General features: G+C 36.5%; 1 protein-coding gene across 1 annotated transcript in view; it reads right to left on the reverse strand.

Annotated features, from left to right (window-relative positions):
• Window positions 1-19650, reverse strand: part of LOC122795981 (arrestin domain-containing protein 3-like) — a 404096-nt gene that overhangs the window by 209547 nt on the left and 174899 nt on the right. The window contains exon 3 of the mRNA XM_044064464.1: window positions 2041-2188. Coding sequence (XP_043920399.1) covers window positions 2041-2188 — 148 coding nt within the window. The remainder of the gene's footprint in view (window positions 1-2040; window positions 2189-19650) is intronic.

Genomic DNA, 19650 nt, shown 5'->3' on the forward strand with positions numbered 1-19650 from the left:
GGTCTTTCTAATTGCTGCAGGTGTTGGGTAAGGTACATCCCAGAGGGGGCATTGTATTCTATGATGGGCCCGATGAGAGATGAATAAAGGGGCAGGATTACCTCTCTTGATCTAGATGTGAATCCTTTCATGATGAGGTAGGCTATGTAGAAGGTCTTTCTAACCACTTTGGCAATGTGGTTGTCAAAGGAGAGATTGCTATCAACTTGGGTCCCCAGATCCCTAATTACTTTCTCTGTACTTAATGGGTTACCACCTATGTGGTAATTTGTGGGCACATTGTTTTTGCCAAAGGGTATGACTATACACTTTTTGGCATTTAGCTTTAGACCATGGCTTTGGCACCAGTTATCCATCTCTGTGAGACCTTTTTGAAGGATGTTTGTGTCAGCTGGAGAGTCAATTATGGTGCCCAGTTTGCAGTCATCTGCGAACTTGATGAGCCATAGTCCTCCCACGTTGGCCTGTACCTCAGAAAAGTAAATACCGAACAAGAGAGGTCCCAGGACAGAGCCTTGTGGGATGCCACTTGTGACTGGTTTCGAGTCTGACATGGCCCCAGCAACTCTGACTCTGTGGGTTCTGTCTTTGAGCCAGTTTGCGACCCATCTTGTGACATAGGGGTTTATATTTAGGCTGGATAGCTTATCTATGATGCCTGAGTGGGGTATTGTGTCAAATGCCTTTGCGAGGTCGAGATAGGCTGTGTGGACTATCTTCCCTTCATCTATGGCCTTGGTGACTGTTTTGAAGAAGTCAACCAGGTTCAAAAGGCAGGATCTGCCCTTGACGAAGCCAAATTGGGTAGGATCTAGTGTCTGTAGGTCCCCAATGTCTTTGTTTATGAGTTCCATGATGATCCTCTCTTATGTTATATTAGTTTCATAGTTCTTATTCTGCTGTTGCAAAATATATTCTTCTATTAACTTTTCATGTGAATTAGAATAATATTTAAAAATTGTTCTGTATTTGAGCCTTTGCACCAACATTTTGGCTTTACCCAGTATTCTTGAGCAAAGACGTTGAGAAACATGCTTTTAAAACATTTGCTATATATCTTATTTCCCTAGTTTTTCATTGAATTCTACTAATTCCTGTCTATCAAAATCGGCACTATACTCTTAAGGCTATAATATTTTCATAGTACTTTTTAGTTCATTTTTTACTGCTTCACCTGATACCATAACATTCCAGATGAACAAATGCTATTCTTTTTTTATTCAATGCTATTCTTATGCTATTCATTGCTATATTTAGAACGTCAAAGTAATTTCACAGTTTCAACGGCTTCTTTTATGTTTTAACATTATATGTTCCCAAACAAAATGCTGGTCAAATCAAGGACATATATTAGCAAGTATATCATTTATATTAAAAAATCAAAGCTTGTAATACTGTTTTCCAAAATTCCACTCTATCAGGCACATCTAGTCTCTTAAATCAAAATGCAGCATTTTGTTTTCTTCTGTGGATTGATCTTTTCTATCCTGCTTCTCTGAACTCTCACTATGAAGCTATATTGCTGCTTTTCCTTGTCTGTGATTCCTTGAACTATTTATCTGTTGTCATTATGTTGAAATATACGAGAGTTCATTGTTATTTCTGGATTCTGATGGCTCCTTGTATATGCCATTCATCTGCTTCTGCAGTGAGCTTTATTCCCGGTCCTCTTTTTCTAATTCTATAATGTTGCACTACAGATTTGCAAAATTACTGTCTTCAGTTTTTGACATAGCAATTGTTTTATTCAAATAGTTCATAGTAAGGCATCTACTGTGTAATTAATTCAGTTGTATTTCTTGCATATTAGCAATATAAACACCATAGTCATCTGTTCTTTCTTCTGCTCCATACCCTCTGCACTTCTTTCTATAATCACCCCCCCAAATATTAGGATAATTTCGCCTATTTAGTACAAATTTTCCCCTAATCAGTATGAATACTGTTTCACGTCTGGCATGAAGATGGGCCATTCTTGGTGGGACTAACCCAGCTCACAAAAAGGTAAATAAATAATCAATATATTTTATTCCCTCTTACCAATAATGAAGGTTGATTGGTATCTATGTGCTGAAAGACTGTATACTCTGACTTTGTAGATTCAGCCACATGCCAGGGCCTGTGCAGGAATGCTTTAACATAATAGCTTACAGAGCCATGCCGTCCTTTGAATGTCGGTACAAGGACACTGCAAGAAGGAAATAAATACAAGAAGAAAGAAACAGTTACTTTAAAATATGAAAGAATTTGTGAACACAAACATCATGTAACATTTCAAAGAGATCCTATCCTATTAAGAGTCACAAAAAGACTTACCATCACTAGGGGTAAAATAAGGATACTCACAATAAAAAATGTATTTTCTTGTGTAATATTAGGCCTCTAGAAAGTGCTGCTGAGACTGCTATCGTGGTCCTTATTGTAATTCTGAGATGCATAAATGGGAGCCAAACAATTACAAATAAAGGTCCAAAAATGCAGGTGAATGGCAAATGTTGATCATCACTGCTCGTTTAAAGCACGTTTTTCCTCAGAGAAGTGTGTGTGTGTGTGTGTGTGTGTGTGTGTGTGTGTGTGTGTGTGTGTGTGTGTGCACATGTGTGCGTGTGTGTGTGTGTATAATTCTGATATCATTAAACCCCACAGAAGAGACAATACTCTAGAAAATGTCAGGCTCTGAACTAATATATGTTGCTCCACATTTTTAGACATTCGGCCTCAATATTCTGGGACTAGGACTAACAAATCTCAGAATATCAAACTGCAACCCTTTTGTCATGTCATTACATTAGAGATGGCAACTCTTCTTGGACCATGCAAAGCTAATGTAGACATTGAGAAAAACAAATACTCATACTGAGTCTTCATTTCATCCTTTATTCCACTTGCTAGGTTTTCAGTTCTACTGAGCTCATATCTGACAAATACCATGTTTTTTTAAAGCTTTTTGTTATAGTTCATTGTTTTTGTTTATTTATTTACTCCTTAAACTTCTACATTTTTTGCCATTCTTATTTCATCATCACTACTACTGATATCTTCCCAGTCTGGCTAATATCTTTAGCAGAACTTGGCTGCCATGTCCCACAGCCATTGCTGTCTGCATTCATCAAAGACTACTACTGCTGTCATTTACTTGTGTAGTCCATTCACCAATATGAATAATATGTCAGTGGCAACAGTATCTACACTGACTGATTTCTGCAACATGCTTCTATGCACATTCAACATGAGTTTTTGCTAAATGGTATACAAATGCATAGCATTGTCAGTATCACCTTAATGGACATTTTCATTTGCCATAGTACTACTTCTTAACAAAGTGTTATATATACTATATGGTATCGGGCCATTCACCCCCACGCATATTACTACTTCTTAACAAAGTGGTATATACTATATGGTCTAGGGCCATTCACCCCCACCCATATTACTACTTTTTAACTAAATGTTATATACTATATGGACTCAGGCCATTCACCCCCACCCATATTACTACTTTTTAACAAAGTGATATATACTATATGGTCTCGGGCCATTCACCCCCACCCATATTACTGCTTCTTAACTAAATGTTATATACTATATGGACTTGGGCCATTCACCCCCACCCATATTACTGCTTCTTAACAAATTGATATATACTATATGGTCTTGGACCATTCACCCCCCAACCCATATTACTACTTCTTAACAAAGTGATATACACTGTATGGTCTTGGGCCATTCACCCCCACCCATATTACTACTTCATAACAAAGTGATATATACTATATGGTCTTGCGCCATTCACCCCCACCCATATTACAACTTCTTAACTAAATGTTATATAGTATATGGACTCGGGCCATTCACCCCCACCCATATTACTACTTCTTAACTAAATGTTATATACTATATGGACTCGGGCCATTGACTCCCACCCATATTCCTACTTCTTAACAAAGTGATATATACTATATGGTAACGGGCCATTCACCACCACCTATATTACTACGTCTTAACAATGTGATATATACTATATGGTCTCGGGCCATTCACCCCCACCCATATTACTACTTCTTAACTAAATGTTATATACTATATGGTCTCAGGCCATTCACCCCCACCCATATTACTACTTTTTAACTAAATGTTATATACTATATGGTCTTGGGCCATTCACTCTCACCCATATTACTACTTCTTAACTAAATGTTGTATACTATATGGTCTTGGTCCATTCACCCACACCCATATTACTACTTATTAACTAAATGTTTTATACTATATGGTCTTGGACCATTCACCCCCACCCATGTTACTACTTCTTAACAAAGTGATATATACTATATGGTCTCAAGCCATTCACCCCCACCCATATTACTACTTCTTAACTAAATGTTATATACTATATGGTCTTGGGCCATTCACCCTCACCCATATTACTACTTATTAACTAAATGTTTTATACTGTATGGTCTTGGGCCATTCACCCCCACCCATATTACTTCTTTTTAACTAAATGTTATATACTATATGGTCTTGGATGATTCACCCCCACCCATATTACTACTTCTTAACTAAATGTTATATACTATAAGGTCTTTGGCCATTCACCCCCACCCATATTACTACTTCTTAACTAAATGCTATATACTATATGGTTTCGGACCATTCACCCCCACCCATATTACTACTACTTAACTAAATGTTATATACTATATGGTCTCAGACCATTCACCCCCACCCATATTACTACTTCTTAACTAAATGTTATATACTATATGGTTTTGGGCTATTCACTCCCACCCATATTACTACTTCTTAACTAAATATTTTATACTATATGGTCTTGGGCTATTCACCCCCACCCATATCGCTACTTCTTAACTAAATGTTATATACTATATGGTCTTGGACCATTCACCCCCACCCATATTATTACTTCTTAACTATATGTTTTATACTATATGGTCTTGGGCTATTCACCCCCACCCATATCACTACTTCTTAACTAAATGTTATATACTATATGGTCTTGGACCATTCACCCCCACCCATATTATTATTTCTTAACTAAATGTTATATACTATATGGTCTTGGACCATTCACCCCTACCTGTATTACTACTTCTTAACTAAACGTTATATACTATATGGTTTTGGGCCATTCACCCATACCCATATTACTACTTTTTAACTAAATATTATATACTATATGGTCTCGACCCATTCAACCCTACCTATCTTCTTGGGACATTCACACAAACTCTCAGTCACTCCTATCCATTCTTTGTAAACAATCTATTCCTTAATGAGTTTTAATCTTCAGTTCAGGTCATTAAGCAAATATACTGTGTTGCTTAACGGCACCTATCAACAACTATATACCAATAACATTTTCATTTACTTCCACATTTGAATGTCAAAGCAACTCCCTCACATCCAGCATTGTTGTGCCTATATATAATCCACATATTTAATACTGTCCTTCATTTTACTAGCGTATCAGTTTTCTTTACTCTCTGACCCTCCATGCTCTTTTAGCTGTTGTTAAGCATTGATTGCTTCTATGCAACATGATTTGCATGGCAACACTCCTTTTTTATTTAATTCTTTTATTTCCTTTGATTATATAGCCTTCTTCTTAGTTCAGTTTGTTATCTAAATTAACTATTTAGACATGGTTGAAACACTACTGAGTTTGGTGATTCTTTTGCTGTCTTTCTCCAACTGAACTCTTTGGAAAGAGGCATCTGCTTTTGTCCAACTGTATCAAAAATCATAATTTCTTACATTCAGGACCAAAATATAGTTATTCTAGTTTATCTAGGTATTTAAATAAAAATAAATAAACTAAAAAAACCCTTTACTCCTGGATAAATGTGCATCGCTACAGTTGTGGTCTTAGATACCAGAAATGATGATTTTGGTACTATTAGACAAAGACAGATACACATGTTTATTCATAAACTAATTATGCATAGCTTTTACATAGTTCTTACAAGTAATGGAGGCAATAAAATGGCACAAACCACATAACTTACAAGTAGGAAACTAAAGACATTCTATTTATATTGTATTTGTTTTATTTTATTCACCTTTTGGTTACAGAGGTAGAACACAAATTGTTATCTTCCATTCATACACAACATACATATGATATAACTCTGCTAATTTTTACACCAGCCTAAAATATATACAGTGAGGTAAGCCCTCTAATGGTGATGAACATAACAAAAGCTAATGTCTTATCAGTTAATTTCCAAAAAGCAGCTTCAGGATTCATAATAATATTTTCTGCAGTCATTGCAATGTGCTCTCTACTGTCCTTTGTTACATGTTTCTGTTACTAAGCAGATGAAATCCCTGTTTCTTGTTAAGTGTTTTTCTCTGTTCAGCATAAGGTGTTCAAAAGCAATAAACAGTAAACAGAAACGGGAGCACTCACCCAGGAAAAGCACAACAGGAACTTCATCAAATCGTTTGGGCATTTAAAATTTTACATTTAAATAATAAATTAAACACGTGACCAACATCCACAATCACAACCACAGATCAATGAATAAATGAAAGATAAAAAAATATTATACAATTCTTCCTCTAAAATTTTCGTTAGTATCATTACTATATCCGCAGCTATGTTAAAGAGTTTAACATAGCGACACAGGACTAAAAAAGGCAAGCATGCTTTTTGTTGCTTTTTTTAAGCTCTTTCATATCATTAAACTCCTTTAACATCCATTTAACTAGATAAATAGTAAAAAGCAAGAGATCTTGCGTTCCGTTGTTTTTTTACTTCACAGCTTGATGTACTGTGGCATGCGCGGTACATCAGAGAGACTGCGCAGAAACACCAGACAGCCCGGAAGGGCAAAATAATGTCATTAAAATATACAACTTCTGGGTGTGGGGTAATGTGGGATTATTGCTATAATAACTCATGTGAATGTTCTCACCTAAATAAATATGTTTACTTAAAAGGAATGCCTTTATAAAATGAATTTGAGTAATATCATACATATTTACATTTTTACAGATTTACAGTTTAGAGGCCTGCATGTTAAGTACATTAGAAACTGAAATGGCTTCATTCAAGCCTGGCAGCTAATGAACTTGTAGTCTTAGCACACTACTCTAATTTTATCTTCTAAGTTTATGAGGTTTTTGGTTCCTTCCTTGTGCTTTCCTAGATAAGTGCTCCAGTTTCTGTTTACTGGTTTGTTTTTCAGAGCATGTCTCTGGTGTGGCAGGATCTGTTTACTCTTTCTGAATGTGAATGTTCTGGGACAGTACCAACTACAGAAGGAAAGGATTTTGCACTTGGTTTTGCAATGTTAACTAATCAGCTCATGGCACTCATTGCCCTGCTTTTCCCATTTTTAACCAATGGCTTGCAGCATTCTTCTGTTTCAGTTAGTAGAAGTGCATCCCAGGGTGGCACATTACATAATCAGTTTGTCATTAATGCTGGTATGCAATCTTCTGTTCAACAAGGTGAAACAAGCATGAATACCCATGGGGCTATGGCTCCTCAAATGAAGCCTCAATGTTACAGATTTACTGGACATTCAACATCGCTACAACATACTACTTATGATTTTAACAAGCCCCAGATTGTTCAACTAGTAAGTGTTTCATTTGATAAGCAGCTTATATTATCTGAGAAAAAAATATCTAAGTTCAAGTTGTTTCAGTTAGATAATATGTACCTTAAGGAATGCATCAATAGGAAGTTGGTACCGAAGAGGCAAAGTACACAAAATACCCAATGGTTTAGTTCACAATTCAGAACTGCTCAATGAACTATTTGTAGCCTTTGGACAGTGTTGTTTTGACATTATGCAAATCCTTATCAGATTTAATGAAAAAGAAATGAAACAACTACTTGATGACAGTTCTTTAGATGCCTCCTTGAAATGGGACTTAAAGGCTGAGGTGAAACATAGTAACTATGCCAAGTTGTTTGATAATATTAAAAAAATTGAGAAGATAAAAATGACCAAACATAATAAACTTGTGAAGCATGAATTGCCTTATGCGGAGGGGAAAGATTATCCTCTACCTATTAATGATATGCCTCCCACCACTGATAACAATTTTGATGATAGACAGGCGACATTTCTTATTAGGAATAATGCTGACAGTACCTCCAATGATGGCAACTGTAATTAATTTTTTTAGACCAAATGGAGTTTCCCCCCTCGAGACATTCCGAGAGGTTGGCTCAAAGGGAGGGGGTAACACATAATTTACTCCAGAGGATGACATGCAGTCAAGGGAGACAATGTCAGTATTCATGCAGATGTTGAATTTACTCCTGGACAATTTCAGAATTGATAATATGTGGATTAATATAGAAAATGATTCATTGTATTGTCATGAGTCTTCAGTTTTTAATAATGTCATTGAAACTGATGATTTTAACATTTTTAATTACAGTCAGTTTATGATTGAGGCTAACCATTTAAACTTATTTACGAATGGTTTCACTTTCATTCCTACATTTTCCTATGATATTGCTGACTTATTAACTGATTTGAAATTGTTCATTAGAAAATTAAATTTGAAAGTTATGTGTCATGACAAATGCAAGATTTAATCAGAAGCTTTCGGGCTATCCACCCTTCATCAGCACATAAAACTATCAAATTTGTCACATTTAAATAGAGGTAAAATTGAAGTCACATGATCAAGCCAGCCATACACATTACACATACACTTTCGCATTAATTAATTCTTAAACTATACACAAATATACACACATATATATATATATATATATATATATATATATATATACTTTTCAACATGTTCAAATAATGTACTATTTATAACTAGTTACTACTAACTGTATGAAATATAAAATCAACAATAATGTTGGAAATTTATAATATTAAAATATTAAAAATTCAAATGTCAATATAATAATTCATCATATAATTTCTCTCTGCCTTTCTATCAATACAGGTTTCAAACTAACAGTACTATTCAAGCCTGGTGGTATATCGGCTTGCAGCTTTACTATCCATTCGTATTCTCTTAATTCTAAAATATCATTTAAATCACCCCCTCTTAACCCTATATTCAACACATTTATGCACCTAAATTTAAATGTATGCATCTGAAACTCCATAATATGTCTATATAAACCATTTGTCACTTATGTATATAGACACATTATGGAGTTTCAGATGCATACATTTAAATTTAGGTGCATAAATGTGTTGAATATAGGGTTAAGAGGGGGTGATTTAAATAATATTTTAGAATTAAGAGAATACGAATGGATAGTAAAGCTGCAAGCCGATATACCACCAGGCTTGAATAGTACTGTTAGTTTGAAACCTGTATTGATAAAAAGGCAGAGAGAAATTATATGATGAATTATTATATTGACATTTGAATTTTTAATATTTTAATATTATAAATTTCCAACATTATTGTTGATTTTATATTTCATATAGTTAGTAGTAACTAGTTATAAATAGTACATTATTTGAACATGTTGAAAAGTATATATATATATATATATATATATATATATATATATATATATATATATATATTTGTGTATAGTTTAAGAATTAATTGATGCGAAAGTGTATGTGTAATGTGTATGGCTGGCTTGATCATGTGACTTCAATTTTACCTCTATTTAAATGTGATGAATTTGATAGTTTTATGTGCTGATGAAGGGTGGATAGCCCGAAAGCTTCTGATTAAATTTTAACGTCTTTGGTGACTTCTGAGTGATTTCTGAAGAACTTTGTAACCTGTCAACAGTTTTTTTTTTTTATGACAAATGCAACCCAGATGTGTTCAAGGGAAATTTTGTTAGAGCCAGCACTTTTAATCCACCTGTCCGCCCTACCAATAAAATTTACTTTGACTTTGATATTGACTTACCTTGCAATTGTATGAAAAATTCTGTGAGCAGGATTTAAGAATGATCTTAAAAAAGCCTTGTTTTAGACATATATGTAAATCTATGTCTATTGATGAGAGGGAATTTCTTCATATTTGTTATAATTGTGAATTGAAAATTATGAAAATGAACAAGGAAGGGGAGCTGTGTTGATAGATGCCAATGAACAATGAATGTCGATAGCATAGAACATCAAGAAATTAAATTAATATAGCTTTGTAACATTGATTTTTTTTTTCTTAAAGATTTATGGGACCAAGATGTTATAGATTACAATCTGTTCCAGTTTCCTAAGGTTGAAGGAGCCATTATACCAGCAATTGTTGGCATCCCAAACGTACATAAGGATGTCAATGACCCCCTTACATCCAATAGTTGCAGCTTTCAGGCTCTAAAACTCACCCACTGGCTACTTTTATAGACAGATCATTAAAAGAGTTCTTCATGATCATAGATACATATTACGAGATTCATGGGATTTTTTAAAAAAGTGTTGATCATAACCATTATAATGAGACTCCTGGCTATTGGTGACAATTGATGTTATAGACTTTTTCTCATCTATACCACCATGATATAGGCCTTGAGTGGTTCTGAGAAGCCTGCCTAATTCAACAGAAGGTACCGCCTCATACCATCAACACTTTGGTGAAATTTATGAAATTAGTACTTCCCAATAATGTTTTGTTCTATGATCAAATTAATTATTTACCATTGTGGTCTTTACTGCAGAGTTTTGGTACTGCAGTACCTTAAAGATTTTCAGCCCTCTGAACTGCAGTTTACACCAAGGTTTTTGGTTCGTGTTCAAAAGTGATCCCTACAACATACAGCACCATTTTTTTTTCAACAGGTAACCTGCACCAATGGCAGAGAGGGATAAAATCATGCTTGTGGCCCAGGTGACCCAAGTTCAGTTATCAGCTCATCTATAGTGGGTGAGCCCATGCATTTCTGTGACTGATCCCCTGTGGAGTCTAGGAATGCACAGGGAATTCTGTCTACATGGGTGTACTTTTTTTGATGAGTCACATATAGAAGTACGGATTATCTGCTTTGCAGTCTTTGCTATGCCATCCCTTTGGACAATACAAGTGCATGTATGGGGGATTAGGCCTTAAAAAGGGAAACATGCTCTTGGCAGCAGTATGACTCCACTCTAAGTCATCTCAGTCTCCTTGCTGCCCCAAACATGGTAGAGGGCAGTCTGGAGGAAGTTAAATCAGGTTCAGTAGACTTGGTGGATGAATAGGCACTGAGAGCAGGTGATGGTCAGCTGTGATGAGTCCATAAAGGGGAAAAAACATTATTTTCCTTGGAATAGTTCTTACTCATGTCAGCAAAAATAGTTCTGTCCAGAGTATTCAAGATATATTTTCTAGGATCCTGCATAGCTGCAGTCAACGTTTTAAAAATTCCTTCATATTATAAAAGTAGATTACATGTATACACTTTAAAGGAATGCACTTAAAGATAGATATTTGGTTAATTAGAGCATTTGGAAATAGACAGCGTTATGTGAATCCTGACTTTTGTTTTAATTTCCTGGAATGTGCTTATAGTGACTTGTTATGTATCTCAAGTATTTAGTTTTGCACTTAAGTAGAAAATGTAAATATGTGATGCATATATATAGCCATATTCTGTGCAACTAGATGAAAATAAGAAAACACCAGCTCACATTAGTGGGCTCTTCATATTACTACTGCCCATTTCTGAAACTCCTAATATACTCACATAATATAATGATATATCCATTATGTCTTACATTCTTTGTATATCAAAACAAATTTACATATTTAAGTAAGGGGATTGATTTAATTTACAAATCTATAAACTTATAAACTTATCTTTGTCATTCTCTTAAATAATCTGGTGAACCAGTCTTTAGTTTTTGTTTAACAATGACAAAATATTGAATGCCATTTCAAATTCCTGGTGTTGAATATTAAACCTAGTTCCATTCCATACACATACAAAGATGCACTTGTCAAATTAAAAATCTTATAAGTTATTCTTGCTGTCAAAATCTTGTCATTTAAACATTCATCAGATGTGCCAATGTGCATAGCAGAATAATATACACAGGTCAAATGATAAGAAAGGTACCATGGCAAGAATCCAATGAATCCCTCTAGGTAATATGCATTTTCAGTCTCTGTGTGATAACCTTTATTCCTATCCTTCTATTTGCTTAACTAAGTAAATAGCTTAACAGTTATGCTCATGATAAATCATATAGAAAAAAGCAGAACTTTTACACCTTGAAGTACTTTGTGCATGTATTGACAACATATTCACCAGTATTCATAGACAGCTTGGTACACAGTACAAAACATGCATGAAGAGCAGTGAGGCATAGGGGCACCTCCAGGACACAAGGAATGTGGTCCTTTTAAGGGAAAAAATGTATGGCATTCAATTTCTGCAAATTATTTATTTTATTTTACATTTGTTAACTGGGATAGTCCACTGGACAAATGTCCTTTTTCAGTGGAGCCCCGGGGAGAAAAGCTCCGTAATAAGAAAAACATGTAATGTATACTATAAAAACAAAGGTAGCAGAGAAAAATTACAAGCAGGTTAAGGACAGACATAATATTTACATTCAAGTTAAAAAACTGACAAAATAGCTCACTTGATGAAACAAAGAAGTAGTACAGCATCACTGGAGTCTCAAGTCTATGAGAAGCATCAACACTGTGACAACTACGACATAAAAGTGAATTAGAAGTCTAAACCAGAATCAACATCTCATTAGCAATATATCATATGTATATGTACAGTCTTAGGACCAAGTCCCTTTAATCGTTAAGTAAAAATTGTAATATTATATTAGGAGAGGTGAGCATGGTAGAGGAGGGTCTAACCTGGTATAGTGCAAGAGCATAGCAAACTACTAATGTGATGGGTTTTTAATGATTTTTTTAAACTGTGAAAAAGGAAGAGGTAGCAGTTATTTGACTGGGTAGAGCATTCCATATTTTGGATATATAATTAGAGAAGAGTGGGTTGTCTGCATTATTGTTAGCTTTAGATACAATTAGAGTAGGTTTATTGCTGGAGCAAAGAGTCCTGTTCTTGCTGTGGAGGTGAAGTAGGTTTTGAAGTGCAGGGTTTTTTTCATGATGATACAGAATGTTATGGGCCAGGACAAGTTGATTGTAGTGTAAGAGTTGGGAAAGTTCCAGCCAGTGGAGCTGCTTCAAGGATAAGCAGTGGTGATACCTATATGGAGATTCAGAGGTGAATCTTGCAATTTTGTTATAGCATGAGCCAAGCCTGGCTAGATATGCTTTTCTAAGGTTGGATAGAATAGGTGAAGCATAAAGGAGGGTTGAGATGAGGTGGGTGTAGGCTATGGTTGCTTTAGTTGGTTGGTTCTATAGAGGGTACCTAGTTTTTTGTGGACCTTCTTGATGGTCTGGGAGATGTGAATATTACATCTGAGTCTCTTATCAATCTCAACACCAAGAAGTTTGGTATGCTCTGAGGGAGAGATAGTAGTATTATTGTTGGACAAGATATTGAAAGTGGTGGTTGATGAGGAGGACCTAGTAGGTTTAAAGACCAGTAGTATGGTTTTAGCAGGGTTTAGAATGAGTTGGGTATTGGATAGCCATGCTTCCATAGAGAGGAATGATTCTTGTGTTAAAGTATGAAGATCATTTAGTGAGGAAGCTGCACAAATTAATGTATAATCATCTGCATACTGAATGCCAGATGCATTGGGAGTGGAGAAATAGAGCTTGTTGGTATAGAGGGTGAACAGCAGTGGGCTTAATATAGAACCCTGTGGAACACCAAGAGTGACTGGAAGAAGGGGAGAGAGGTTTTGCTTCCACAGAACTTCCTGCTGTCGGCTGGCTAAATAGCTTTGGAACCATGCTATGTAGTACTGCGAAAGAGCTAAATCAGACATTTTTGTGATAAGAATGTCATGTCTGACCATATCAAAGGTCTTTGATAGGCCAAAAAAGGTGGCAGAAACGTAATGACCATTGTTTCTATGAGAGTTTACTGTACTGGTGAAGGCCATGAGGGCAGTGGTGGTACTATGGAAGGGACGAAACCCGTGCTGATTATTTGAAAGACGTTTCTGTGTATGGAGGTAGTCTAGTAGTTGGAAATGTACTCATTTTTCAAGAATTTTTGCTAAAGGTGATAGTATGACTATTGGTCTGCATTTAGTAAGTTCTGTGGAGCTGCGTTCTTTATGTAGGGGGATTACATAAGATATTTTCCAAATTTTGGGGACAATGGCTTCTGAAAGGAATCTATTAATAAGAATGGCTATAGATTAGGCCACTGATTCTGCAGCAGTTTTCAGGAATTCCCCTGGTAATTTGTCAGCAGCCAGAGCAGTGGGCTTTACTTTTTATGAGGATCTTTTTTATTCTATTTATAGAGATAGGCTGGAGTTGGAAGGAGTTATGTTTTGTGTGAGGAGAGGAGGGTTCAAAGGAGGGGGGATTTGTGTTGAATTTTCTGTTGGTTGACTAGGGTTTGAATTGTCTCAGTAAAGTATTTGTTAAATTGAGTAGCAATGCTACCTGAGTCATTTACTAGGGTGGGAGACAGAGTGCAACTTTTGCCTTGTAGTAGTAGTTTGTTTATGGCTGCCCAAAATGTTTGGGGGTAATGTTGGTGCTTGGTCTGAAGGGTGGATTAGTAATTAATCTTGTCAAGTTTTACTAGGTTTTTGGCTTTATTCCTAAGTTCCTGATATCTTTGTTTAGCAGCTGGGGACTTGACCGAATGCCAGTGATCCCATGCTTTGTCCCTGGCTTTGAGGAGAAGTTTGGTTTCTTTGGTATGCCAAGGTGAGGGATTAGTACTGATTGTTAAGGTTCTGGGAGGGGCATGATGATTTAATATGTCTAGAAAGGTGGTATTAAAGTAGGAAACTGCCGTGTTTAGTTCCATGTATTTCAGGAGTGTCTAATTGCAATGTTTTAGTTCTACAATGAAGTTAATGGGGTTAAAGATTTTTCTGCTTCTGATGGTATGGTAAACAGTACTCTTAGGATTATTATTATTTTGCATAACAATATGAAACTGAGTTCCAGATGCAAATAAGGAACAGTGAGTGTGCAAATGATGACACCAGACATGTCAGAGTGATACAGAAATGTATAAAGCAGGAATGTAGTGCTGCACTGTTCACTTATTCTGAATGTCAGGAGTTGCCAGTGTACGAAATACTAGAATGAATGCAATAGCAGCATCTATAGCAGAGAACACACATATTAGTGACTAGAACTAGAGACAATGTCTAAATTAAGGCCCACTGCATCATAGCATGTGGTATCAGCAGCACCTAATGCACCACCATTTGAGTGACCAGCAGTTTATGCACCATGTTTGCATAACTAGGGATACCATACAGAAGCTTATTAAATGGTGTCTTCCCCTTGCAGAATCAAGAAGAATACATAGACTACCCAACCCAGAGGACATTAAGGTATATGTAATTTTAACAATCCTAGCTACAGGGACCTTTTGGCAAGCTGCTAGACACATGTGAGACATTTCACAGGTGTCAGCCTTACATATCCTACACAAATTACTTAGCATTATACTGCATCAAGTGGATCAGCATAAATGTATCCAAAGGGGAACAGAGCAGAAAACGCCAATATACAGGTACAATGTGGCATTGCTTATTTCCACGAGACCATGGTAGCTATCAGTTGCACACACACACACACACACACACACACACACACACACACACACACACACACACACACACACACACACACACACAGACACGCACACACACAGACACACAGACACACACACACACACACACACACACACACACACACACACACACACACACACACACACACACTCTCTCTCTCTCTCTCTCTGTCATCAAGGCTCCACCTGGTCAACAAGGAGTCAGATACATCAAGTGTAAGTGCTTCCACTTCCCTGCTGCTACATGTTGTGCAATACATAGATTATCATCTATAATTTGTCTGTACACCTCCTGCACAATTCACATGAATCTCATATCTGACATATTCCAGTGTTTCATGCAGAGTGACTTCCCACAGGGTCATCTACTGAGAAAACACACATGTAGATTGGTACAGGGCCTAATATATACAATTACCAAGGATTCAGGTAGCAGGCCACATATAATGGTGTTACTGATGACCGCTACAAGGGTACATTAGAACCACAGATGATGAACCCCATCCAAAACTCCAAGATCATGATAAAAATTGGACTACAGCATTCCACATGAAGAGACATGGAACACTGTGGATCAGGTATTTGGTCTACTTAAAGGAGGCTTCTGTTCCTACATGCATCTAGTGGGACACTGCAGTATGTAACTGAAAACTGCAGCCAGATATGTTGCTCAGTGCACCATGCTATATACCAGCTTCAGCAGCAGGGAACTGTTGCAGCAAGGTATACCATACTTGATAGAGCAGCGGATGAAGAGTAGAACAGCCAGTTAGAGGAGATGAAGGCATGGCAGAACCTCAGTGACCACATTAATTGTTACAGTACATTACAGCACTGACAAGTGGTGGCACATTGTTTTCAACTATAAGCCATAAAAGATACAGTACAAAACAAAATGATACATGCATTAATAAACCCTGAACATGCAATACAGTGCATGTACTGGCTATGATATGCATCAGGTATTACCTTATTCACTCAGGTTAATTTCTTGGTAGGGCACTGTCATCATCATTCACACAAGTAGGGTGACACAGTGACAGGTGACAGCAATTACATCAGATGAGCCACAGCAGTGAGAAATGGATGAGGTAGCCATGCAGTCTGTTAGTAAGTTATGGTAGCCAAGGATCACATCCTCCAGAAGTGAGGTGGAAATGCCATATCATGAATAGTGATGATGTGCATTGTGGTGGACTGCAGTCTAGGGGCTTGATGCATTCCATGCCAGGGATGGTGTAGGACTACTGTAACAAGCTGTAGTCATTTAAGTTAAGAATCTGTTCATATCTTTCTAGTAGTTTGTTCTTCTATCAGCTGTTGTGTTTAACAATGGTAATAAGCAGAGGCATAGTTAGTGTGGGACAAAGAGGACAACTAACTGGGCAAAAAGGTGTTAGGGGGCTCAATCAGAAGATGCTGCTGATATGGCAGAGTTGTACTGTCATTCAGAAATGAATGTTGTGTCTTTCGGCTTTTCCCGGTTAGGGGTCGCCACAGTGGAACTCCGGTCCGCTAATGATTGGCAGTAGATTTTTACGTGCTGGCTTGCTGGGCGTAATGCACAACCTTCAATGAAGGAATGCCCATTCATGCATGTCGCCACACAGAAGACACTCTAACTGAGAATCGAATGGGCAACGTCTAACTTTGAGGCGACAACGCTACCGCAGCACCACCACCGCAGTCTCTTTGTCATTCAGAAATTAATGATAATACCATATTTGTAATCATGGCTGAAGTGCTGAAGCAAGCTCACCAACTTTGAGAGGGCCTTTTTCTGACTCCTCAGTTAAGAGGGATGCCTGATAACCTAGCTACAGTTCTGATAATAAGTGCAAGGATCTGTAATAGTGCATTTAGAGTGCACTCATATTGGGTGAAGGCCTTGAACCTCTTTCTGTACAAATAGTTCAGCAGGGAATGCTAACTATTTCTTATGTGTTTTAGGAGTGAACTGCTTACAGACTCTACAGTCACATCTCCACCTAAACAAAACAAACTAGGGTTGTGTAATTTGCTGCAAGCAATATTGTTAAGTTTCTATATAGGTCTAACATGATGATATGGTCTTCTTTTCAGTTTAATTTATTCAAGTCTTTTGGGTTTCTAGTATCATGATAGGAATGGACCCAGTGTCTAAGTCAGGGTGCAATTAAAGTTTATGAAATTAGTATTGTTTCAGTCTTTGATGTTAGCCATAAGTGCTCTTCTTATGGTCCAATTTGATTGATGTAGTTAATATTTGTTGTTTTCCGTGTGATTTTAAATTAAGATAAATATAGTTTTATTAAAATGGTGTACTAACCTGAATGGTGTAAAATGAATAGTAAAAAGTTGAAAGGTTTAAAAGTAAAGACTGTTTAGAGTAGGAAAATGGAAATTTGATAAAACATTCAATTTAATTGTACTGTATTATTGGGTGGTTTAGGATACAGGGTGGAACAGATATCTATAAAAGAAATGCAAATGGGATTGCAAAGTGGGTACTGGATATAGTAAAGTCAAGTGCAGCGAGGTGGAACAGAGTAAGCAGACCAATGAAACAATAATAAAAAACAATCTTTGGAAGTAAGGGAAAGGTCTATGGTTTGTTGAAATCAATCAATAAAAGGGATGAAATTAACTAAAATAATTTAACATGGAGACTTGTGCATTCACTTGATCAGTCAAATATTCCTTCTCAAAATGTAACTGTCATTATTGAGAAGTAGGGGGAGTTGTTGACTTACTATGCTGAAACATGTTGAAACACATTAAGACCAAAAGTGTGTTTTTCATTTTCATAGTTAAATTTGCCTCTGTACTTAAAACCATAGTTATTATTTATATGTATTTTGTTTTGTTATTCTGTGAAATAAGCTGAAATAATTACTTTGGGCAGTATTTCTTAGTTTTTCTTCTGTCCATAACAACCTAGGAATCCCTGACTTTCTAATGGATAGTGTGTCCATACCAAAACACTGACCAAAGCTTTCCTTTGGGATTTTGTACCATCAATCTATACCTCCATCTCTGCTTAGTCTACCAACTGAGAGACCAGGCTCTAACTCAATTTGTTCCAGCAAGAGGTACCTAATCAGAGGGAACCAAGTCACAGACTACTCAATCCCTGCATGTCCCTACCTTAATCTTAAACCGCTTAAGTATTCATGTTACATATTCTAATGTGTAGAGCCCATGTACGCATGCTTATCCATTGGATGTGATCTGATACTACTCATAATGCCCAATAAATAATAATTGTTCCTCTGAACCATCTTTTTCTTGTGTGTTTCCTCTCAGATAGTTCCATAATACATCTCTTTACTGATTCACCAGCTCCTTTACTTTTCTCCTTACACTATCTTATATCTGGTAATTAACTGCTTGGTTTTAGAATTTAAACAATTAGCCTACATTCCTGCTGCTTCTGCAACAAGAGCCTTTATAGGCTGCCTGCATATGTGTTGCACAGTACTACAACTAGACAGTGACCCTAGCTGTCTTTAGTCATACAGAATAACCTTTTTCTATGTAGTATAAGCAGCTTCACTAAAATAATTATTTTACTTCATTAGAAACTAGAAAGTTCAACTAGAAAAGAAAAAGCAGCAAATGCACTGTGTGCAAATTTCGTCTCTGTGTCTTGGGAATTCACCTCTATTCAACGCTCATAACAGTCCACAACATCTTCAATGAAACCAAGTAGAAGTGAACAAAAGTTTATTGTTGGCATTACAATAAACTTTTGTTCACTTCTACTTGGTTTCATTGAAGGTGTTGTGGACTGTTATGAGCGTCGAATAGAGGTGAATTCCTAAGACACAGAGACGAAATTTGCACACAGTGCATTTGCTGCTTTTTCTTTCCTAGTTAAACTTTTATGGTTGCTGCACTGTTTGCTTCAGTTGAGTTCATTAGAAACTAGGAACACTGAGGTAAAACCTACTCTATAGCTGATATAATAACATCATAGGTTCATAGGTTCATAGGTTCATATGTAGGTACTAGGCTATCGGCCCAAGGGCCTACATAAGCCTAGCCAGCAAGGT

This window comes from Protopterus annectens, chromosome 2.part2, assembly GCF_019279795.1.
Source record: "Protopterus annectens isolate FY-2018-M chromosome 2.part2, PAN1.0, whole genome shotgun sequence".
NCBI lineage: Eukaryota > Metazoa > Chordata > Ceratodontiformes > Protopteridae > Protopterus > Protopterus annectens.